The sequence below is a fragment of the Pungitius pungitius genome, chromosome 4 (assembly GCF_949316345.1).
Source record: "Pungitius pungitius chromosome 4, fPunPun2.1, whole genome shotgun sequence".
NCBI classification, from domain to species: domain Eukaryota; kingdom Metazoa; phylum Chordata; class Actinopteri; order Perciformes; family Gasterosteidae; genus Pungitius; species Pungitius pungitius.
Window position 1 is genome coordinate 10,615,898 of NC_084903.1, and position 24,390 is coordinate 10,640,287.

The window sequence follows — 24,390 nt, forward strand, 5'->3', positions numbered from 1 at the left end:
CAGAAGTGCTTGACTGCACGAACCACCATTTGAACCAAAAACAATAGCCAAATCCTTTATTCTTTATTATAAGTTAGCATGTTTATATACTCATAGTATTCATAAAGGTTACATTTATTACAATTTTTGAAACGTCAGTTAGTTGTGCACAGTCGCACCCACCCCGGCGCGGCGTGGCGGTCAATGAATGCAACGGACCCGTGGCTACTTGGATGAAGGCGGTGCTAGTGGTGGTGCCCAAGCAGCAGCAGGGCCTTGCCTTTGTGGTTATAGAAAGAGAAGATGGCTCCCGTTCTGGAGAAACAGCTCCCGGGCGCAGCCGACAACAACAACGAAGAGGAAGAAGGACAAAACCTATGGCAAGTTGCGTTATTGTTTTAACGACTTCCTATCGGCCGGGACCCTTCTTAGAACAACACGACCCGTCCGTGGTTGTGTTTTGTCACTGCCGCTCGCTCGCAGTCAAACACCGGCCCCGGCTAGCAGTGACATTAGCACCAACCGAAGCAGGGCGGTCAGTGTGCTAACGTTACTTCTGTTAGCTGCTCAGCTAACGTCAACGACGTGGGCTAGCGTTACTTCTGATTAACGTTAGACACATTGTGGCTGACGTTAAGTCAAGGACGTCAATGGCGGACAGTTCTCCCGATACAAGTTCTGTTTATGAGTCAACGAAAAGTTTGAGGGAGCCATTCGTGGTGTCAGCGGCTTTGACAAGTTCATGTCAAGACAACACCTATAAATACTTAGCTTCATAATGCTAACGTTTCAAGTGACGTGCAGAAAACACAACGTTGACTTTATCCATCACGTATCACACGGGCTCGATGTGGTTCTGACATAACGTGAAACTCACTTGATTCTCAACTTTTCAGAACCCTGAAGTAACTTAATATCAAAGTGCAAAAAATCAGTGGAAATTACATAATTTCCTGATTTACTGTGTTGTGGACACATCACCGAGCTTGATGACCAAATAACCATATAGCTTTCATACACATAGTAGTTTCAGTGTTTGGAGCCGCAACTTGGGTTAGCTTTTTGGTACCAACTTATGTTAAGCGATAGCAAGCTGTCATTGTGTCACTTCACTGTCAAGCTAACGTTGTTTCTTGCAGGACTGCAATACTGAGTGAGGTTTCAACTACATCGAGTTCAAAGTTGCCATCAGGGAAAAATCTCCTGCTATTTGGTAAGTGTAATCTAAGTAAATATATGCTTTTGCAGTGTTTTGTATGGGAATGGTGTCTGGCAGACTGCTCAACCACCGCAATCACACAAAAGACAATGGTTGTGAATGAAAACCTTTCTAACTTTCTCAAACAGTCTGCACTTTAAGCTGAGTTTTTTCCCACGCTCTTGAAAAGAAAACCTAAGAAATCTTGCTGTTGCACAAAACGATTGGCGTGAGCCTTTAACAATCCAGTCCCATTTTGTTTGAGGTGGAAATGCTGAGACGAAGCTGAGACGTGTTGAAGTTATTTCTCAGCACATTGCATACACCGTCATTGTTTGAACACAAAAGGCAATTGAACACAATTGCAACTGCTAGTACTAATCATGAATAACATAAGAGCTATGAATAAAAATGTCTTACAGGTGAGGATGGATCAGGAAAAACTGCACTTATAGCTAAACTTCAAGGAGCAGATCACAACAAGAGAGGGAGGGGACTCGAGTATATGTACTTAAATGTCCATGATGAGGACAGAGATGGTGAGTTTACCTGCTGTAGCTTTACTTGTGGTTATTTTACAAAATTGATAAGCTCGCATGTATAATACTAATCCTTCCTTTTCCTTTTTCAGATCTTACTCGCTGCAATGTTTGGATCCTGGATGGAGACCTATACCACAAAGGCCTACTTAAGTTTGCTGTTTCAGCTCAGTCACTACCTGACAGTCTAGCTGTGTTCGTTGCAGATATGTCACGGCCTTGGACCATTATGGAGTCACTCAAAAAGTGGGCCGGTGTGCTACGTGACCATGTGGACAAGCTAAAGATCTCTCCGGAGGACATGAGAGAAATGGAGCAGAAGAGTAAGTCATTTTCTACTTAATATTCTGCTACTTGTATTGTATATGGTATCAAAATGAAACATGACAGCTTTTATTTAAAAAATGTAAATTAGTTTATTGTAGTGTTTTTCTCCTGGATCTAGCCGGACCATGAAATCATATGCCAATGTCTAGACTATTTATATTGTTAAATTTCTATCATGTCACCCTATTCCCTTGTGGAGAATTTGACAAGTGTAAATTGAACATGGACATTTTTAGATTGTATTTGAAGTGGTCAAATGTTATGAACGGGAAATCTCATAATTCCTAACTCCTCTTTCTTTCGTTAAAGCCTTCAGTTTGTTAAGACTTAAAGCGTGTGGTGATTTGTTATGGGGTAGTCATCTTATGTCCCAACATGCAGGGTTCCAGGGTGGAATCAATGGGAGTGTTGCATAATGAGAGCTGCTGTCCTTGCTGACTTGCAACAGGAAAATAATATATTGGTATATGTGTAGCATGAAGGCAAACCCATTGTAACATTGGACAATGTCACGGATGTTTTTAGGTCATCAGAGGGGCCCGTGATCCTCAGCTGTGTGCTTTGGCTGTTGGCGCATTCTGCAGATCAATGTGTGTGATGCAGCCCCGTTAATTTTAGAACCGGTTATCTCTCTCTTATGAACAGTTCTTTTGTTTTTGGGAAAATGCTTTTGGAGATTGCAAATGATTTCAGCCTGCAGGGTTTTACAGAAGGTTCAGGCAGCCATCAAAGGTTACTTGCTGCCGTGGCTCTTGCAAGTCTGAAAGGACTTGTCGCAACAAGGTCAAACTGTTTTAATAATTTCAGGTGAGTTTGACTGCCGAGGTATGAAAATGTTCCCAGCATTTCAGATGCTAATATAAAAACGTGGTACCAAATCTGCTCGTAAACTGCGACAGCCAAGTTATGACTAAAGCGCATTGTTAATGATAAACAGATGGGTCCACATTTTCCAACTTGCTTTAATGTCAGTGGTTTATTAAATAGGCATTGTTGAAATAGATTATAGAATGCAGGTGAAATGTAAAGATTATAACTATCAATGGATTTTGGCTTTAGCACATATTAGTTATTTTGCGATCCTAGTGTTGGATGTAGAAATCTTGACTTTTACCACTTTAGGCCTTTTACATGGTTGCATTTCAAGTTCAGCCGATGCAAATCGGCAACGTAAATATCTTCCATGTCAGTTGTGATGATAGCAGCAAAGTGGTGAGACCTAGTCAGATTACATATTTGTAGATATGAGTGTGTGAGACGGTCTGACAGGCGGACTGGAAGTCTGCTTTTTTCCAGGGAGTCTTGCAGGCGTCTTGCATCATGGTTCCCTCCCCTCCAACAACAGCGTCAGAGGAAACTGAGTGGGTCTGAATTCAGTCTGTGGGCCGGACATTCTGTCTCCTGTTATGCTTTCTCTCAAGTTGAATTGCAGGATGAAGCTATATTGCTGTCTGCACAACACCTTGAAATGAAAACTTATTTCACATGACTACTTGAGTGGTAGTGACAAGGCGGGTCTTTTCTTTTGTGCCGGAGAAGGGTGTGAGGGCAAATATTGAGGTTACTTTTCTTTCACTCATTAAGTTTGACTTTTGAATGAAAGTAGTACCCAATGAAGAAGTCTGGTCTTGGTACTTAAAGAACATACTGTTTAATTTAGTGAAGGCTATCCGGTTTGTCTCTGCCGATTATTTTGACCCCACCTTTATTTGTGGGCCGATAGCTTTTGTACCATTAAGACCTTTGTCACTTGCACTCTGTTTACTTTCTCTACTGGCAGAACATTTTCTCTTATCTGTATTAATTAAATAAATGTCCTGCCATGTCTTTGCTCAGCAGACACCCTGTAAAGCTTAATGTGTCTTAATATGTGCATTAGAAATGGATTAGATGATTAGACATTTTGGTCTAACTAGTTTTAGTTGTCCTCTATATGAAAAACGGTCAGTGTCAAAATGACATGCTATATGTGTTGTCTTCAGATTGTATTTGTGCTATGCACTAGTTTTGTGTAATCCAGGAGGGTTTCCCTTTAGATTGCTTGTAATGCCGGTCCTCTCTCCATATACTAAATCTCATGTTAGGAAGTAAGGGACTTTGCTCAAGACAGCAAGTCAATCAGGCTTTGTGGCCTGTCGCCAACTACATTTCTGAAGCTCCTGGGGAAGTAGGCCAAAGCTTCCTACACAAACACACACACACCCAACCTCTACGGGACAGCACAACAGGAAGTTGAAAGATGACATGTATTTTTCCTGAGGTCTATAGTGTGATTTTAGAAATGCTGTCTCATGATGCTGAACTACAAGAGACATCTAAACAGTAATTATTTGCTAGATGTGCATTTACATTTGGAATCTTCTGTTATTATTCATCGGGCATGAGTTTATATATTGCAGTATGCCAATTAAGTGCAATGCATGTCTGTTATCCTTGAGATAATCTCATCTCTAATCCCAGAGACAATTAACACTGGGGTAAATTTAAGTTTATGGGTCTGCATCTATTACCAAAAGTCCTGCCATAAATGATGTACATCTCAATGACATGTGGGGGCTACAGAGACCACTAAACCACTTTGTTAACAACTAAAACCATCGGCTTTCAAATGGTCTGAATTTGTATCTTTTGCTCCCATTGTCTCCTCCAGTGGTTAAAGCGTTCCAAGAGTACACAGAACCGGAGGATGCCGCCCCAACCTCCCCACTGAGAAGGGCCCCCACGGCAGGGGAAGATGAGGCCGTTGTGCTACCACTTGGGGACAACACGCTCACACACAACCTGGGCATTCCAGTGCTAATAGTTTGCACAAAGGTAAGCAGTCTGTTCAGCCCGTATGAGGGGAAATCTTTCAGCGTGACTGTTGCAAGTTATTAGTAAAAAAAAAAAAACAATTCAAACCTTTTCTGTGAGTTTGGTACTAAAAAGAGAGAAGTCCTTATAGAATGGACTGGTGCAGCGAGCAGTAACCTTCATATTCATTCATATTTGTAATTACTGACATTTGAATGTTTAAATATTTCTCAAATGTGTATCTGTTTCCCTTTTAATGTCATCCTTCAGTGTGACGCAGTCAGCGTTCTAGAGAAGGAGCACGACTACAGAGATGAGCACTTCGACTTCATCCAGTCCCACATTAGGCAATTTTGCTTACAGTGTATCTTTTTTGATTGTTTGTTCTCACAACGTTAATTATAGTCATCACATTGGCAGAATTGTTTTTCATAAATGGCCTATATTGACTATCATCACGTAATTCCACATCTGTGTGATCACCCCAATGATTGTTACCTTAACTGAACTGAATAGATGGAGCTGGCCTGATCTACACTTCAGTCAAAGAGGAGAAGAACATGGATCTGCTTTACAAATATATAGTGCATAAAATGTATGAGTTCCAGTTTACCACACCAGCCTTAGTGGTAGAAAAGGATGCCGTGTTCATGTAAGTAAAGAAAGATATGCACTACAATTATTTGCTTTTTCTCTCTAACACGATTGTAACATTTGAGTGATTTTGTTGTTTTTCTTTGTTGAGAATCATACACCACAACGCATTGCGCCTGCTGTAATTGGAATGGTTTTTTCCCCCCTTTCAGTCCATCTGGATGGGATAATGAGAAGAAAATTGGGATTTTGCATGAAAACTTATCAACAGTCAGACCCGAGAATTTGTTTGAAGATTTCATCACGAAGCCTCCTGTACGAAAGGTAATGCTCAGTGAAATGTACTGAGGAAATGGGAACTTTAGATGACGACATTACAACTCAAAGGGCCAATTACATAGCATGCATGCTGCTTGTCTGCTCTTCTTAACAGCTGGTTCACGAAAAAGAGATCAATGCAGAGGATGAGCAGGTATTCCTGATGAAACAACAGGTAAATGTCAGTCTGTCTCGCATATTTCATCATTTCTGTCCCCAGGTCCTATTGATTGACAAATTCCAACCTCACCTGTTTGTATCTGCACTGACGACGTCTTTTCCAAGTAGAAGTCTCAGACTTAAAAAAATAAAAGATAAATGAATGACATGAATAGTGTAAATATGTATGTCAACAAGCGCCGTGTTCGTTTGCAGTCATTGTACAACAGGGTTACACAAATGCAGTTAGTCCCAAAAGCACTAAACAAAAACACCATTCCTGTAGTGCATTTCATTATTTTGCAAAATTAGTCTACCATTTTTTTTTAGTTGGATCTGTAAACGTTGTCTGAATTAAGCCAGCTAAATTCACTGTGTGACTTCTCTCCAGTCTTTGTTATCGAAGCAGCCGGCCACACCAACAAGAGGCGCCACAGTGAGTGTCCTTATGCTTGATAACGCAGCAAATTTATATGACGTTTTTGCACTGAATACTCCCCCACCACGCAGGCTAGAGAAACCAGGCCATTTGTTTGTGGAAACAGTTTTGACCCGGCTTCTGTGTTTTAGGAGTCTCCGGGCCGAACAGCCTCGGGGTCTCCCAGGCCCGCGGGTCGCGCCGGCCAACCCACCGCGACCAGCGGCTCGCCGATGGCTGCGGTCAAAAAGCCTGACCCCAACATGAAAGGTAGAGCGGCCCTTAACTCATGTCTTTAGTAGCTCGACATAGAAAATTCTATTTTTCCGCCAAGGTTGTCAGAGTGGCTTACAATGCTAATTCATTTTTTGGAATGATCCAAATTTATTGAAACCAATGTTTTGACCCCTGCTTCAAACTGTAATTGACTGCTGCAATTTTGCCCCCAAGAGGTAACATCTCAAAGGAATTGTATAAGATGTAGGCACCTTAGCTTCATGCCTGAAGCAGAAACGTCGACTTCATTAAGTGTGAAAGGGGGCTTGAACTGTCAAACTAGAGTGGATTAAATAAAGGGTCTGTTTAATGTGGTTTGGAATTATTGGATTTTAAATGTCATAACAAGTTTATAAACACCATCTTACCTGACAAAGGCTTTTTTGTTAAGCATTTCCTTTTCAGAAGGTATCCTATGTGACACCATTTAGAGTTTATAAAGCCCTCTGACACAAACATGTGATTTTTAGGGTGATTTCGGACAATACAATGACTGCTCTTATCATATTTTACTTGAACTTTCACCAGAAATGCAATGTTTCCTTATGCCAACGTCATTTTAAACTCAATGTTTCTCATGCAGCTGGCGCTGCCAATGAAGGAGTGCTGGCTAACTTCTTCAACAGCCTGTTGAGTAAAAAAACTGGATCCCCGGGGAGCCCAGGAAGTGGAGCCGTAGGAGCTGGAGTCCAAGGGTCCGCCAAGAAAACAGGTACATCTCATTAGTGTTCTCAGCTCTAATCCAATGAATAGCCTCCTTATTATTATTTCATTGTGCGTCTTAAAAACCATAACTGACCTGTGTGTCCACATTATGCCAGGGTGCAAATTAAATTATAAGTAAATACAGGGGTGGGGTTGAACATATTATGTAATCATATTTATATGACAACCCCTAACCAAGATGATCTCATTTTGTTAAATGTGTTACCCTGTCTCATCGCGTCATGTGACCCTATTATGTCTAATAGGGATCTTTTGGGCAGATGTAAACTGCAGCAGAATTGTCTGGCAGAGGCGTAGAGCCACAAGCTGTCAGCTTAAGTCCAAAACCTGCCTCCACACTGTTTAACAGCTGTCCTTTTAATCAAGTCTTTTACAAAGCACCACTGTTGGCTTTGGCATCCTTAGCATTTAGATCCATCTCAGCATAGTCTTCATGCAAACCAAGCGGAGACTTAGAAACGGGGCCTTGTGTTTCATCTCTATAGCGAGAGTTGAAACAGGAGAAAAAAGTGTTTTGACTGATCCTCTGCCATCTGAAGGAACTTGTGACCGGCCTGTATGCACCGAACCTTCTACCATCAGTGCCCCTCTAATCCTAACGTCTCCCCCCACGTCACATCCCTTTGCTCTCTTGCTAAACTCATCTATGTTGCTTAAGACCTCGGCTGTTTTGCATGTCAACCGTGGTTATTTTCAGCTCCTCCATATGTTTATTTTACTTTGTTGTATCAGGTAAATATAACAAAGTCTAACCGTTTGTTTTGTGAAACAACTGAATGCGACCGGTGAAACTTCTTTCTGTCTGGGACCACATCCTTTCCCAGCACAGAGCACTGTTGACACGTCCTCAAGACGCAGCTGAGAGGATAATGCATGATTCCTTTTTGTCCTTTCGTTACTTTTGCATGAGTGTTAACTGTGGCCGCGAGCCGTCAAACTCCAGCATGGGACCTCCTCGGCATCAAACCCCGTCCATCTGCTTGCTGGCTGCAAGATGACGTTTTAACAAATACACACAGAGGCTACAGGAGGTTACTTTTGGACTTTGTCTCCTGTCTTTCCCAAGGGCAGAAGCCGGGTTTGACTGATGTCCAGGCGGAGTTGGACCGGATGACTCGCAAACAAGACTCCGGGGTTTCACCGAACAACATGCCAGCGCCGGCCGAGAACGAAGCGTGAAAGGCTGCCTCGCCGACTGCGTCAATACTCCGGAAATATACATGTACATGTGAGCATGAAAAAATGACCAAATTCCCAACGGCTACCAGTCAGCGCGCGCACACACACACACACACACCTCTAAATGAGTTTCAGATGTTCTCAGATATTTTGTTGTTCTGGTGAAACCGGATGAGAGATGGAGGTGTTTTTGAGATGATCCGTACTGACGGCTTGGCTTTATTTCTGTCCTCTCAACTGTATTTTTTTTTTTTTTTTGAGGGATGTCAGTTTTCAGAAACTCGTGCACTCAGTCAACCTCCCCCCCACCCGTTTCTGGCTTAAAACAGCCACTGTTCATGGGGGGTAAAGAGTGGAAATATACTGGTCTTGTGGCCACTGGTTCAGCTTATCTGGCGGAAAGATTTGGTTGTGATTGGAAAGTTATTTAACTTTTAAATATATTCCTTGATGAAAGAAATTAAAATAATGGCAAAAATATGTATGTGGGAAAAAAAAGTTTGCTATGATACTGCTGTATTTATACATAGCTCCTCCTTTTATTTTGTGCACCACTTATTGGGTTAAGGAAGCATTCATCTGTATCACATTAAAAAAAAACAATGCCACTGACGTCATGACACTAATCTGACCAGTCCAAATCGCTGGTATCATATCATTTGCCCGATTCATCTCGAAGGATTCTGTAAATATATTTACAAAAAATATTATTCAGGTTTACTTTGATTTTTGTATAAAATGCAATTCTGTCCAAATTATGAAATAGGTGTTTGACTAATTGGAGACTTGTTGGATTTGATGGGCTTAAAGTTGCAAAAGAAACAACGATAAACCTTTCGCTACAGGTGTGTATATTTGAGGATGGGCAGCATCTTTCCTACTATAACTCCTAAGTGCCTCGCACAGTTAGCGGTTTCTGTCATATTGGAGGTGCACATCTACACAAAAGGAAATGCACTGTCGACTAAAAGGTTTATGTCCATTTTTTTTTTTCTTCAAATAATTTATTCTGTTTTACATTTTTGTTAATGACTGGTCTGTTATTTTTCAGAAGGAAAAAAAGATTCTTGTGGCGTAGCTGATAGTTAAATAGAGCGATAGATTGAATGCTCATACAAACTGTAAAGACTGCTGATTTTAAGAAAACCTCATGACGGAACCGAACCCTTTTGAATCCCCCCCAGAAGACTTTGCAGTCCAAAGACAAACGGTGATTGACAGCCCGGTCCTTTGCTTGGTTTCATTCAGGCATACTTTGCATGTCGGTTTTTAACATTCCCGGTTTCTACATGAAGTAGCAGTAGAAACTCATCCGTATGGGGACACCCTTTTGTCCAGTCAGGTCTTTTTTGTTAAGTCTCTTTCAGTGGCCATTTCACATAATTACCCTTTGCCTTCAACTTTCAGCTAACGGTCCCACTGGGTCTCCTGCCTTCACGGGAACGCTCCTAATCCATTTGGGTGTCCTTAAGGCATTGCTTGAATGTGTTCTATACTTTGGCTCCTTAAAAAAAAAAAAAAAAAAAAAAACGTATCAATATACTTGTACTTTATCATCAACTCTGTATGCAAGGCCCCAAGTAATCTTATGGAAAGTGTACATGAGTAGCATTCACAGAATGAATGGCAGTGTGAAGAGAGCAGCTAATTGCTATTCAAACAATAGCAAAAAAGGAAAACTGGAGTTAATTGGGACATGGAACCAAAGATTCATATTACTCACTATTTTCTGCTTTTTGTAGTTAATATTTATCCATAAGATTAACCAGTGGCCCTTCCTCTCCCTTCATCCCACCCTCACATGGCGCCTAGGAACTAGAAAATGGTAGAAATGCCTTACTACACTCCATAACTGGGGTTTCATGAGTCAAAGGAAAACAAATACCATAACTGTACAGTAGATGGTCCATTCTCAACTTTTTACTGTCTACAAATGCAATTAGTGTTTCACTTTAAATTCGCTCTGTAAGGGAATAGCTGTGAGACTACATTGGTGTACAGTTAACTTGATGCACAATTTTTGATTTGTTATCAATGATGCTACACATCTGTTTGGGATTTAGCTCTAATTGTGTTTTCCTTAAGTTTTTTTTTTTTTTTTTGGGTGTAAGCGGGTGGATGTGCCTCAGGCTCTGTTGCCCAAGTGGATGAAGCACAATTAAAAAACAGCCAGGAGCAGTACCGCCACATGTTGAAATAAGCACTTTTCCTTGGACACTTATATCAATTCCTTGTTGCTACTGTTTAAGATGAAGAATGCATACTTTTCTTTTTGCCTTGCCTTTTTTTGAACGTTTGGTAATGATCCTAGACATTCATCTACACAGTAAAATTATTTATCTGAATTTGCTGCTTAAGTTATGGATGCTTCCCCTGGTGGTTAACTTTGGAACAACCGCTTTTAGCTGGTGATTTTGTAAACTGAATTGATCCTTTTGGAAATCATCGTCATGACACCTTTTTGATCGGGATGTTTTTAAAGACATCGTAAAAATCTATAAACCAAATAAATATCATTTCAGGTTATCCCTTTTTTGCTCATTACAATTCTCCTTGTTTGTTTACATCCTAATAAGGCATGTTTTGTTTGTGTTATCAAATAAGGTTTTGCCCATAGACTCTTTCTATTTAACATAACATTGTAATGCAACCCTTGCCTGAGTGACACCCCACCCATATTTCCTGTCATTATACTTCATATAACATGGCCACATTTTTTAAAATTCAGCATTTAGCTGAGTGGAATGAAGTGCTCATGCTGCTCGGTTTCAAAGTTGCACTCGCTCTTTGTAACGGTTAGATGTTGCTCTCGATATTAAATAATGAACCGTTGTAACTTTTGTACTGAGTTGTCAGTTGAAAGCAACTGGCTCCTCCCATCTGAACTGCATTGCCTTTGACCACTATTGACGGTCTACAACCATGTGAGACGATGGGCTTCTGCTTCCAGTCCTTTTTTGTATTCAGGATAGCAAGACATTGTACACATGGCTGGCTGCTTTTTGTGTCCTGAACTAATTCGGAAGTTTGATTGTATGACTTTAACGCAATTGTGTAGCCATAATGCTGCCGTGTGGATTCTCGCTTCTTACGTCGACAAACTACGGAAAATGTTTATCAGACCCCTGGCTTCAATAAAACCAAGAATCCAAACATTGGTTGACTTTCACATTGTGTCTATTTATACATTGTTCACTGATTTGATTGACTTAACTTCAATTACTCCACTAACACACACAGCATAGAACAAAGCTATGAAGTAGTAACCGTATTAGTCTTCAAATAATTGTAACAAATGCTGTCAAACAATCAACCAAGTAACAAATACTAAAGTTTTGTCTAGTAGTCATGTTATTAAACCAGTATGCAGACCGGCTGTTTAGAGGGAATATCATTGCGAGACATCAGCTGGTGTCTGTTTACCTCCTGATATTCACTGGGAAATGAACTGCCATGTGCTCTGTTAACATTTACAACTGGAATGGTCTCTTGCCAAATGAATAACCTCTTGATGTGTCCATCAAATGTCATGAAAGATGAAATTTCTAGTCCCATAACTCCACCACAATTGTTTTATCTATAACATTTAATCCTGGTTTAAGTCAGAGAGAAAAACTCAGCTGTATTTATTTCAACTGTACTTGTTTTGTTTTTTTGTATTTAATCACCTTTATCCATCCAGCTACTCAAGTCCCCTTTTTTAAGTCGTAACAATTTGCGACACCACGCGTTAGCTGAGGCACTGAAAGGCTGAATCACATTTGTCTGTAGCACTGAACATTTTGTAGTGACTGCACCACTTCGCACAAGGATAATGGCTGCTTGGATGCAGCTATTCACGCATCGTAGTCTTTTTGGAGCATCTCTAGCCGCCTGGAATCACCTAGGCAACCCTCTAGTGCCACTAACTACCACAAGAGGGCAGTCACTGCAGAGAGCCGCAGGTTATTCACTTTTCTGAAAGTTGACTTGCTCCACAGAGTTGTCTTTTCTCGTAAACCACACATTTCGAGAAGATAGCAGGCGTGTTGGTATGTTTTGACATTTAAGCTGTTTGTTTTAGAGGGACTTTAAGGATCATTACAGTTGAATGCCGTGATCCTGCGGACGACGTTAGTGGTTCCTTCAGGCCCGGCTGGATGTCCCGAGCTGGCCGCGGAGGCTCACCGGGGACGCACCGCTACATAAACCAGGAGAGCTCGGTTCCGCTTGGGTTCGTATTTGAACGGACTCGGAGACAAAGCCTCCCCCGCTGCAGTTAAAGAGACGAGCCTCGGGTTTACCACAGCCAACAAAACGGTCCTCTCGGCTCGTCCGGGCTGCAATGGGTGTATGTTTGTTCGGCCGCGCAGAGGAGTGGGGCAGCCCGGTTTTCGCCTCGTTTCGCTGCTGCTAAACTGACCGGAGCCGTCCGCGGTTAGAAGTGCGGCTATTACATAAACACCCGGTCCGTGCTGCGTGTCATTCCCCTTTCTCCCGTAGGGTGGCCGCGAGGAGTGGACCGAGTGGGTTACCCCCCCCCCCCCCCTCTCTCCAATCCACCTCCAGCCTGCGCGGAACAAACGGTGCTTTTTTTCCTGAAACGTAACCCGGCTCTGGTTCGGTGTGTGCCGTGACGTTGCCAGTCGAGAGTCCAGCTTCTCCCGACGGCCACCATGAGGACCACCGAGGAGGCGGAGGGCTTTGACGGCGAGGCCTCCAACACGTCCATGATCTCCGGGGCCAGCAGTCCGTACCAACCCACCACCGAGCCCGTCCATGCGAGGAACATGTTGGGGGGCATACGGTGCGACATGGAGTACGTCAAGTCGTACTTTGGGATCTTGAAGATGGTCGAAGTGGTGAGTTTGAGCACATTTCTGCCATGTTCTGCACGTAAAAAGTGAGTCAAACTAACAACGACGCACCGTCGGCGGATCACACCCACCGAGCAGTCCCTAACATATGGACGGCGTGTCCGCAGTGAAAGGGCTGAAAGGGCCCCCTTCTTATTTAAAGCAACATTCTCACATGATGGCGTTAAACCCTTGCAATGTGCTCCAGGCTGTTTTCTGCGGCGGTCAGCCCACGATGCTGATCCGAACCGATGAGGCTCCACAGGTCCCGGTTCAGCCTGCGCCCACATCCTGTTGTGGTCGCGCGGCTTTCTTCCACGCTCACCCGTGGACCGCGCAGCCCGGAGCAGAGGCACCGGGGCTGCAAGGTCGCTAGGACCGCAGCTGTCAGTCTGCAAAATGCTTTTCTCAGCTACTTAAATGTGAATTGACTCTTCGTTTTGAAAGATGCCCACTGCCTCCAACCAAATGGTCCAGTATTTCCGAGGTGCCCCCCCCGGCCCCCACACACTGTGGATTTACAGGCATCTAATGTGTTTTGTGATATTGCCTGTCTCTTGTAGTCGAGCGTGCATCTCTGCAGGATCCTGGCATGTTTGCAAGTAACTTGGATAGAAAATAACCTTTCCTGTGTGTGTGTGTGTGTGTGTACTTTCTACTGTGGGGCCTTTTCAAAAGCCCCAGGGATGGACTGCACCATGCAACATCTATATGTCAGGATGAAGTGGGTCTCGGAAGGTACACACGTTTTCACTGTTGTGTCGATATCAACGCATCTTAACGTGATGTTTGAACTGGGACCGAGGACAACAAAGCAAGACGAGGGCTCTCAAAGCCCCGTCAGTTCACCACAGGAGGAAATATCTATGGAGCCGGAGCCATTTCTTTTCTGGTGCCAAAAAACACACAGGCCTGCACACATGATGTGGTGTGTCCACAACAGGAGAAACCAGGGAGTTGAGGAAGCTAGCAATTACCTCTAACAGTGTTTGTGGATAGCGCAGGCTAACTAGAAATCCAAACTGCACAGTTGTGGCTTTTCTGCTTCACTTAAGTTTGAAATAGCTTTCGACAGTGAGCGTCCCACTTTTCTAACAGAACCGCACAGTCCGCTGTCACAGTTGCACACATCAGTGATGGTTACCTCTTGAGTACGTGAGAGGGAAGAATAAGAAAGCCATCTGTCATCAGCGCGGTAGAAGTTTGGATCGGGTAGTAACTAACATTCATTGGCTTGGCCTTAATCAAACAATACCCCATTTCCTTTGACTGGTCCGCAGAATGACAGGTCAGCCTTTACGTTTATGTATTTTTTCCTCATCCCCATATGTCATTAATGTAAATGGATATAAGCACAAGCTTAGTTCATCTACTTGAATGGCATTCGGCGCCGGTACCGACTGTCCAGTCTGTACGGCTCACATCTCCTTCACCGCCAAGGACGGGACCAGTGAAATCCGTCCCGTCTAAGACCAGGCCCACAGGGCTCGCTGCCAAACGCTGAGAGCTTCGCTGGCTTACATTTTCACTGTTCTGTCCTCCAATTGGTCTCCTTCGTCCCAGCCAAGGCCGCGTAGTGATCTTTTAGAAGTGATTGACGACAACACAAAGCTGACCATGGGTCTCTGCACGGCAACACAGCGAAAGGAGGTTTTGCGTCTGTTCTTCACATTACGGTCTCAAGCGGAAAGTTGCTCTGTGGCTCAAAGGGTAGGAGTCATGTGTTGTTAATAGATCATCCTTTTTACAAAAATAAGTTGTATGGAGTAATGATTAGCTGATTAGTGTCGGTGCATTGCATGCAGTACTGGGCCCCTCACTTCTTTCAAAATCAAAATACCTTCTATGCACACGTAGTTAAAAAAGACCAGTTAAAGGTAAAAACTGGTGCCAGTCGGATGTAACTTGAGTGTGGTGTGTCCATCTTTGTCCCTCTGCTGTGACGGGGTCAACAACGATCTGATGTCCAGCTTACGCCCCTCTACACTGACAGGAATGTGACACGTTGTCAGACCTGACAAAATACCCCCCCCCCCCCCCCCCCCCCTTCTGTTTCCAATCAAGTCTTATTGCTTCACTGTGTGAACCCACGTTTTCCTATTCTAACAAGTGGTGATTAAATATTCATGTTCAGTGTTTTTCTTTTCAGTCGCTGGATGTTTTGTAATGAAGTTACCAGATGCTCCCAAATGTCAGCGAGCACTTCCTGCTCGGAGAGAGACGGCAATATGCTCATTTCTCTTCTGCTTGGAACATTATACAGGGCTTGTTGTGAGGTATAAAAACAACAGACATTGTGCATGCATGTGGGGAAACATGCACAGCAACCCAAGCACTTACCTTTTGCTCTACTACGAGGCTACCTTTCCCCTCACATAAATAATTGTGGCTGTTCTATTCAACAATTTGGGGTCATTTTCTTTTGTGCATGATGTCCCACAGCAGTTGTAGTGCACGATATGATGTTGAATAGGCTTTACAACAAGGCCTATTTTTCCACAAATTCAGTCTGTGCCCAGAACAGATGGTGTGTGTAAGAAGGGGATCTGAGTAGACTCCCTTTGAAAGGCGACTTATAACGTGCATAATCCCAGAGATAAGGATCTGTGTGCATGAGCGACAAAGAAGGGAGCGAGCGGGCGAGTTGATGGAGGTGTTGTGTACGGGTGAAGTTTTAAATAAAATTATAAGATTAGCCTGTAGTGCTTTGTGTACCCTGGCTCCTCCCCTACGGCTGCATGACACCTGTTACACAGGGAAAAAGATGACATCACCCTGAGGTCCCTGCAGCCCTCTGCTCTCAATTGGGTGTAACCTCTCTGCTTACAGATGGACTGCTATACAACATCATGCTCTAATATGGCTTCAGCAGCTGCACAAAATGAAGCTTTTGTCATGATGCTGGTTGGACCCTCTGCTTTAGGGTGTCCCTGGTTATGTGAAAGCTAGGCGTGTTCGGTACAAGATTTGGAAGATTGGCTGAAGAGTCTGACCAAAAGGGTTCCAAAGGGTAGTCTCTGCTCATTAATCTGGATAAGCAGCCTAGACAGGAGGAGGGGTCGTCTGCTACCAAGACTGTTTGGCATCGTTTGGATAGGCGTTTGTTCAGCAGCATGTGATGCACCTAGCTGTGGTGCATTCAAGATCAGAACTAATGTGACAAATGTCTTTGATCCAGGGAAAGGCTTTGCCGTATAGTTGGCTCAATTTCAAATATTTCCAAACATTTTTCCTAAGATAACTATAGTGCCAAATAGGGGAAATAAAAATGAACAAATAACCATTGCCCTTAAGGCCTTTTTACCCAACTCAATGATGAACTTTGAGGTTCTTGACCAGATCACTCTCCATTGGCATAGAATTAACAAATCATACTTACAAATAGGACCTGTTTTATACTCGGATGTAAACAGTCCAGAGATTTCATCTACTGTTTACATTAATCATCAATTAATAGATTTTCAAAACAAAGCCCATATAGGCCATTTACACTCGTGTCTGCATCAACATCACTAAACTTGACATTGTTGGCCCAAAGAAATTGGCCTCAGTGTTTACTAATGTGTTGCTTGCTGTAAGCGATACCCTAAATAGTGTTTGTGCAACCTTGAGGTTGTAACAATGATAACATTGGTTTAAACAAACCTGCCCTGGCTGCATTCAACGTTTCTTATTCATCCAAATTAATATATGAAAATATAAAACGCCTATTTCCTCTTTGAGAGTACAGAAAACGGAGCCATTCCCGTACAATTCACAGGCTCGTGGCTTCATGATCTTTATTTGAAAAATCCCTTTTACAATCATCCATACAACATGCTGTATTGACGTTTTAATACAAAATGTCAAACCGGCCCCTCGTTGGTCGACAGGGCAGATCTGGTCAGAACCGGTTCTACTTTGGCTGCTTCAGGTTGGTAATGTGTAAGTGGCATTCTCCTGGTTCTTCTGTTATGTCTCTGAGCCATCGGTAATCTGCGTGTGGTTTTGTCTGAGGCCGGACGGCAAGAGGAAGCCCTCAACAGCAGAATTCTTCCCATACTGTGGTTTGCTGATGGATGTTGGCTGGAGGGAGGCTTCTTCCCAGGCGGCCAGCAGTGAGACATTAGAGATGGGCTCACGGCCTGTGGTCTATTCTTAGGACAATCCCATCATCATCTGGGAAGACACTCTCTCAAAAGTTAGAGAAAAGGCGACGGTACCCCTTTATACCCAAGAGCAGTACAACCAGGAATCCTTTTATATGTATTTTCTATATTAAGGAATATAGAACTATACAATGTGCAGGACTGAACAGGTCCCAGCGAGACATACATGATGGATCTCATAATCACGTGTAACATACTTTTTTACTTCTTCTCTTTAGGTGCTGTCCCTCATCGGATTCATCTGCATAGAGACGATCATGCTGTGTTCTCCCTGTGGAGGGGTGTACTTCTTTGAGTTTGTCAGCTGCAGTGCTTTCGTGGTGACCGGAGTCCTCCTCCTCATCTTCACCCTCAACCTGCACACCAAGGTGCCCCACGTCAACTGGAGCCTCACGGTAGGTACAGGCGGACTCGTGGCGTGTACTTTACGCACTTTTGGACAAAATCTTTCTGATGAGGATCTGATTTCTGATTAGAAAAAAGTCAGACGTCATGCAGGAGAAGAGGTTCCATCGCCAGGATGCATAGTACCTCGTAATGATGGGTCAAAGTTTGTGTGCTATTCCTTTGATCGATTATATTGCAAACATTGTAGGAGCAAGTTTTGGGGTTGATTCATGGATTGTAATTGAATATAAATGCTCAAAAATCCCTTTATAATAGCACAGTAACCCATAGACAAACCCTCGCTTAGGAACCCCCTTATTGTCCATATACCTAAAGCCATACATCCTCTGAATGCCGTAAGTCTGTAGTTAATGGTTGTAATGAACCATAAGGCATTTTTCCACTCGTTTGCCAAAGTTTATAAATAGTGAATGCGGCCAAATGCCCAATTTGCCTCAAATGTATATTCAAGAATATAAAGGAAATATGCTGCTCAGCTGTAAATCACCCCCTACAGAGATTGACTGTTTACTGCTTACTTTGCAGATTCACATGTGAGTCACACAATTTAACTGTTAAAATGCAATGCATTATTATTCTTCTTTTAACTGTGCAGCATCGTATCCAGCAGCAAGAGCGAGGTGCAGTCAATGAGCTGCCCTGTACGTGATGTACGCAAAACTGCGGAACTTTGGAGGGACAAACGGCTTCAATGTTTACCAACCAGGATGTGCACTGTCAGCTGTAGGCCAATGAGCTGGTGTGGTTTCTGCAGCAGATGCTGGTAGCCTGTCACTATTTGCCTACATACACACGTTGGTGTGCTCTGAGCCGCTGCCAAGTAGCAGAGAGAAGTGGGGGGAAAAAGATGTCTCCTGTATTTTCCACAGTGTACATATTGTAGTAAAGCAGTGGATGTCAAGCCAGATTTCTAAATCCAACCATAGCTATCAGATTGCTTCATGGCATCCTTTGTACATTCCGCCTCTTTTAGGGAGGGAGGGGCTTTGGCTTCTACTTTTGTGGGATGACACCAAAGGAAACCGTTTAAAGTGCCAGTCTTGGTATTCTAATTTCCTACCCTCGGTTCCTTCTCTTTAGACTTTGTGTTCATGAGACTCCTAAAGGCCCACCTGCATTTCATATCATTATTTATCTTCTGCGTTGATTAATCCACAAGAAAAAGGCAAATGTCAACGCGTATTATCTGTGAGCACAAGCCTGTGGGCGAGGAAGTAGTTTGGTTGTCATCTCACTCGGAGGAGATTATTCTTCACACAAGTTGGACTGGTGGACTACAATTTGGCTCATTGTTAGTGCTGGAAACACGCTGCTATGAGTGAAAATGATATAACATATTTGGATAGCAACATATTTCGTGTTACAACACAAACAGCCCGTCGCTGTTGGCCAGTAAGCAGTAGCAAAGAAGCAGTTTGATCCCACAGTCTGTCCACTAACTGTAATTATCAGCTCCCCTCCACAGTTGCCGGCCATGCGACGTGCTGTTTATGTCCATCAAGTTCAAAGGTACATAAGGCCTCTGGGACTTCCGCCATTGGAAAGTTATCCCCTGTGCCCCCCCCCCCCCCCCCCCCCCCTGCTTGCAAACTATAAACTACGGACAGGCGCTGCCGCTCTCCCCTCTGTGAAGTCAGCTGTTTTAGCATGCGGTGGAGGCCGAGGGTTTTGATCGTACAATTACGTGCAATGGGATCCCGTCTCCTCCAGTTCACCCACTGTGATGACTTTGGCAGCACACAGGGGGAAACACAGGTCCTGACCGCCTCCCCTTTCAGCGGAGGAAACGAATGCAGCGATGGGATCTGGTTGAAAAGCCACTCGGTGACTCTTCGTTTTTAAGCTGAGCTTCAGGGGTCAGTTTGCAAGCGAGCAAGCTGGTCGGCTCTGTGCATTGTTTTCCAAATGACTGTCGGGCACGTGGAGGGGTAGTGGGACAGAAATGGTGCGACCCTAAGGACACGCACAGTGAAGGACGTTCACAGCCTGAAGGGGAGGGGAACGGAGTATTTGTTCTATTATTGAAAGGAGAGCATCAGTGTGGCCACTATATTTCTGTTGCTTTGTTCTGGGTAACAGACAGTATCTCCTCACCGTTAGTGCATGAATGAATGAATCGGGAATGAATGCCTGGATCTGTCACAGCCTTACACACTGGGAACGTAGCGCAAAGCAGCTTTCTCTGTTTATGTTCCAAAAATATCTGCTGGCTGCAAGTGTTTAGACGGTGTCCAGTTTGCTTCATTTTGTGTTCAATATGTTTCTGCTTCGGAATCTCATCACAGATAACGTCAACGGCCTAAGATAAGAGTTTTGTGTTATTTTTCCAGTAATGATGTACATCTATCTGCTGAATCTGCACACGCAGCTGAGGTTTGTGGTCATTGTTAGCCATAGTTATTAATCTATCATCAGTTCAGACCATAGACAACTTTGCTCATGTTGTATTTACTTTACCTAGAGGAATCCGATAAAACTTGGTTCATGTCTTGTGTCTGCTTGGGTTGCCACCCACGCAGACACAAGACATGAAATCTTTGGAGTCCGGCGTGGATGTGAAAGCTGGAGAGACGTTGTGTTTTTGCATGAAGCTCATCGGCTCTGTGGGGGCTTCACTTTTAAGAGAATAGATTTCCTGATTATTCCACTGCTGCGTGCTCTGGGGCTTCCATAGTTGCAGTCCCATGACTATTTCCAGCTCCTAGCTTCACACACAGAACCACATACAGTTACATGGAACAATACGCGTAGCACTGACTGGATAGGACGGTTCAGATCCTGGTGTCTTGCTGACAACTTGCTGGAGTTTGCAAACAAAAACAGAATTGAGTTCAGAGCTTATGGATGTTTTTTTACGACTGTGTGGTGGATGCTGTCATATTACAAAATAAGCAACTGTTTAGGGGGGAGGATAAAAAAAGCCCCGGAGCCAGTGGTCTGGTCTAGTCTGTGCTTTTGTTGATTAAAGTTTTACCAAGGCCTGGTTCAAATGTGGAATTTCGGCACGGAGTGAAGCCGAGAGGTTGAGGGTGAACTTCAGGCACCGGAGTGACAAAATGGGATCTGAAGGCTGTAGAAAAGCCTTTGTACACATGAGAACGGCTCACTGGAATGTTAAACAGTATTTCCTGTCCAACCAGTTGGACGAGATAGATGGGAGCGTGTGTTTGTATTGTGAGCCGTGGCGGTTAGTGTGTGTGTGTATGTGTGTGTGTGAGAGTGGTTTTATTTTACACAGCCTGTGTCAGCATGAGGGTGTTACACCTATAACGCATTACTTTTTTTTTTTTTTAATTGCACGATCAGTTGCAAAGTTTTTCCGCCCAACTGAGTTGTCCGTTGTGTTGGTTTCTGCGTTTTCAACCCCGCTGCCGCGTGAGGCTTGCGTGTCATCTGTCGTGATCGCCGTCACGCCTCTAATCACGCGGGCCGAGCCCCAGTCGTGCACTTTGTTAGGAGCCCTCCCCAAACTGCCTGACGACAGCAAGAGTAGAACATGAAAGGGTTTCATTGCCCTTCTCAATGTGTAAAAGGGGGAGAGGGGGAGGGGGGGGGGGGGGGGGGGGTGTAAAATGAGGTGCTGGGTGGCTCTTTAGTATGTGCTGTTGGCGTCTTTGCCCTCCTGCAGGTTTAGAGTTGAAAGTTCGCCACTGATGAGACAAATCGGGGTCTAAAGCCAGATGGTGTAGTAGTTTAATGTTAGCATTGATGCAGTTCCATTCCTTTTTTGTAAAGCATGCGATTCAGATATCATTAATACTAATATATATTTGGGTATACATGATAGTTCATTGCTCTCATTTTCACTCGTTTGATCAGATGTGCTACATCAGCAGTATAAACATGGTGCAAAACTTTTGTTGTTTTTGTGTGTCCCTGTAGGACCTGGTTAACACGGCAGCCAGCACCTTCTTCTTCTTCTTGTCGTCTCTGGTGTTGGCCTGTATCAACCATAACACTGGAGCTGAAATTGCAGCACTGGTGAGTAGACGGAACCATCCACCTCTTTACAAAACATGGCAGACATCTTTAGAAACCTTTATCGGTCGTTAACTTCTATCTTATCAGGGCATATCATTAAGAATTCATACTTCAAAAATATCAAAAATATTCTTCAGTATTGTTGTATACAGACTCTGCTGAAAGCTCATCAAAGCCACCGGACTCTTTTTCTCATGTGTGAGGCAGAGCAGACCGCAGGAACCGCCAATGGTTCTGTTTTGTTCTGACTGCATCATTGTATTATCTGGCTGCTGCTGGTGCCTGGTAGGTCCTGGTGCTCTCTGGTCAGGGTCACATGCTCCCTGATTGCTGAGCGGATAGCACGTGCTGACCAAGTGAACCTGAATGCCCTTGTCTTTAGCGTACGTTTTTAGCAAGCACAATTGAAGTCATGTCTATTCATGCAATTTAAAACATGTAAGCCTTTAAGCCTTTTCTAATCTTTTCTAACCACACTTTTTTGTTCCTAAACCAAGTGTGCATAGGATCCTTGTGAGCATTTAGTCCCCTGGTTCCCATTCAAATTGAGACATTGTTGTCCCACTTTGTGTTCCCACTTGAATGCAGATCTTTGGCTTCCTGGTGACAGGTGTGTACGGTGTGAACACCTTCCTGGCGGTGAGGCGGTGGCGTCGGGGCAATGGCTGTCAGGGGACGGCTCAGACCAGCGAATACATGCGAGCGCGCACGGCTTCTCGCGGAGAAATGGAGGCCAGACCCGAGCTCGCGTGAGTGCTCCTGGACAATCGGGCTGAAGGAAAGCGTTCAAGTATCGAGTGGAAGGGTGGTCTCATGATCACCACGTGCTTGTGCCTTCTCCTGACAACATCTCCGCTGTGCTTTCTGCCTGCCGGCCACTGAATGGACCTTCATGTCAACGCCACGGTCGAGCTCTGAGGCTTTGGTTGTTATCGGGCGCCTTTTCTTCAGTGACACCCCAGGAGAAGTGGAGGGCTCCAGACAGACTGTAAGGTATTCTCTGTAGAACTCTACATCCATCTTTCTAAGTCAGTATGAAGGATCCCTTCCACGAAGAAAAAAACAAAACAACAAAAGAGAGACTGACTTCACTCCAACTGTGCACTAATGGGTGTTTCACTGTGAAAGAAGTCCACTAAAAAGAAGGTCAACCTTTGTACAGTTTGCTTATTTTACACTACTGGCTGTGAAGCCTGTGGAAATAAATGTGACCGTGGGTTCAGGAAAGCACTGGACCAGAAACATAGAGTTTAACCCGCAGCACAACAGAAGCACCAGAACTTTACTGTTCCCTTTTCCAGATACTGACATTAGCCTTATGTTTCTACCTGTGAGCTAGTAGATAGATAGATATAAAGATTACACATGTCCTTCTTTATGACTAACTTCACAAATGCCTTTAAGATGTGACCTTTACCCGCTATTAAAATGTCTCCTGCCAGCAGTTATAAAGTAACAGAACAAGCTCAAATGAGTGAATAAAATCCACTTCTTTGCAACACAGATGCAGCCAGTGGATTTGACACATTTTACGAGACCAAAATATAAAAGTACCTCATGGGATCTATCACATCCCAGTACGTGTGTCAACTATCCCCCACATTTTAAATCATCGGTAGCTTGTTGCTTTTGCACTAATCCACGGGTTCAGCTAACAGGAATGTTGACTGTTGAGTTTGAAATCAGTAGGTGACTTGGTCGAGACCATTGCCCTTCCGCTAAAAGACTGTTTCTCAGGTGTTCACACAATCTTTCCTTCTTTGAAACTTAAAAAAAAGATATTAAATGAAATCACAGGGTGCCTCAAACTGAACGCTGTATTTGTTAACGCCATCCGTATCATTAGACATGATAGGACTGTCACACTGAGAAATGTAAACTCCAGAGATGGTGTGATGAAAAATGTGGTACTTTTAGCATTAGTGTCACTGCTTTTATTAAAATGTTTGCATATGTATCTACAGTATATTATCATACTTTATGTATTATAAAAATACTATTTCACATTGCAGCTGTTATAAAGCGCATACATGCAGCGTGCAAAACAGATTTGTGATGTTTTTTTGTTGGCTCTACCTGACAGAAAGAAAACAATTTATTTTGATTTATCTGACATTATTTGAATGCATTGAATTAACATTGCAGTTACACATTTTTGCGCTTTTTCTTTGTCTAAGACCTCTAAATCTAATCAGTCTGAGTTTGTGCGAGGTCTAAATTGACTCTATCACGCCACCTCCTGGTTGTCATTTGAAATTAGAAGTATTCCTTGTGACTTCCCGGCTGTAGTGCGTGCGTGCGTGCGTGCGTGCGTGTGTGTGTGTGTGTACAAGACAAGGACCAGAAATGTGTTTGACTATGGCTTAAAATTATAATAAAAACCGTATGGTTTCTTCAGATGTTTCCACATTATTCAGAAAGTTGGATTAAAATCTGCTGTTTGTCCTGCTGTGGTGACCAAACTGCTTTTATAAGTAGATATCGCATTAATTTTTTTTTTTCCCACATGGAT

At 43.4% G+C, this 24,390-nt stretch overlaps 2 protein-coding genes across 3 annotated transcripts; both read left to right on the forward strand.

Moving 5' to 3' along the window:
* On the forward strand, nt 1-11,663 carry dync1li2 (dynein, cytoplasmic 1, light intermediate chain 2). Of its 2 annotated transcripts, none has more exons than XM_037482671.2 (13): nt 1-359; nt 1,119-1,192; nt 1,600-1,716; nt 1,809-2,039; nt 4,694-4,857; nt 5,107-5,200; nt 5,353-5,488; nt 5,643-5,754; nt 5,864-5,923; nt 6,299-6,343; nt 6,478-6,595; nt 7,185-7,313; nt 8,394-11,663. In XM_037482671.2, exons 1-13 carry the CDS (start codon nt 283-285, stop codon nt 8,504-8,506), a joined length of 1,470 nt encoding a protein of 489 aa, XP_037338568.2. In that variant the 5' UTR covers nt 1-282; the 3' UTR covers nt 8,507-11,663. The 2 variants fall into 2 exon arrangements, with proteins under 2 accessions (XP_037338568.2, XP_037338577.2); XM_037482680.2 differs by having other exon boundaries at nt 2-359; nt 8,399-11,663.
* A 124-nt stretch (nt 11,664-11,787) lies between these two features.
* On the forward strand, nt 11,788-24,275 carry cmtm4 (CKLF-like MARVEL transmembrane domain containing 4). The gene is made up of 4 exons (XM_037482693.2): nt 11,788-13,347; nt 17,708-17,884; nt 21,780-21,878; nt 22,467-24,275. The coding sequence occupies exons 1-4, from the start codon at nt 13,162-13,164 to the stop codon at nt 22,629-22,631; spliced, it is 627 nt and encodes a 208-aa protein (XP_037338590.1). The 5' UTR covers nt 11,788-13,161; the 3' UTR covers nt 22,632-24,275.
* The last annotated feature ends 115 nt before the right edge of the window (nt 24,276-24,390 follow it).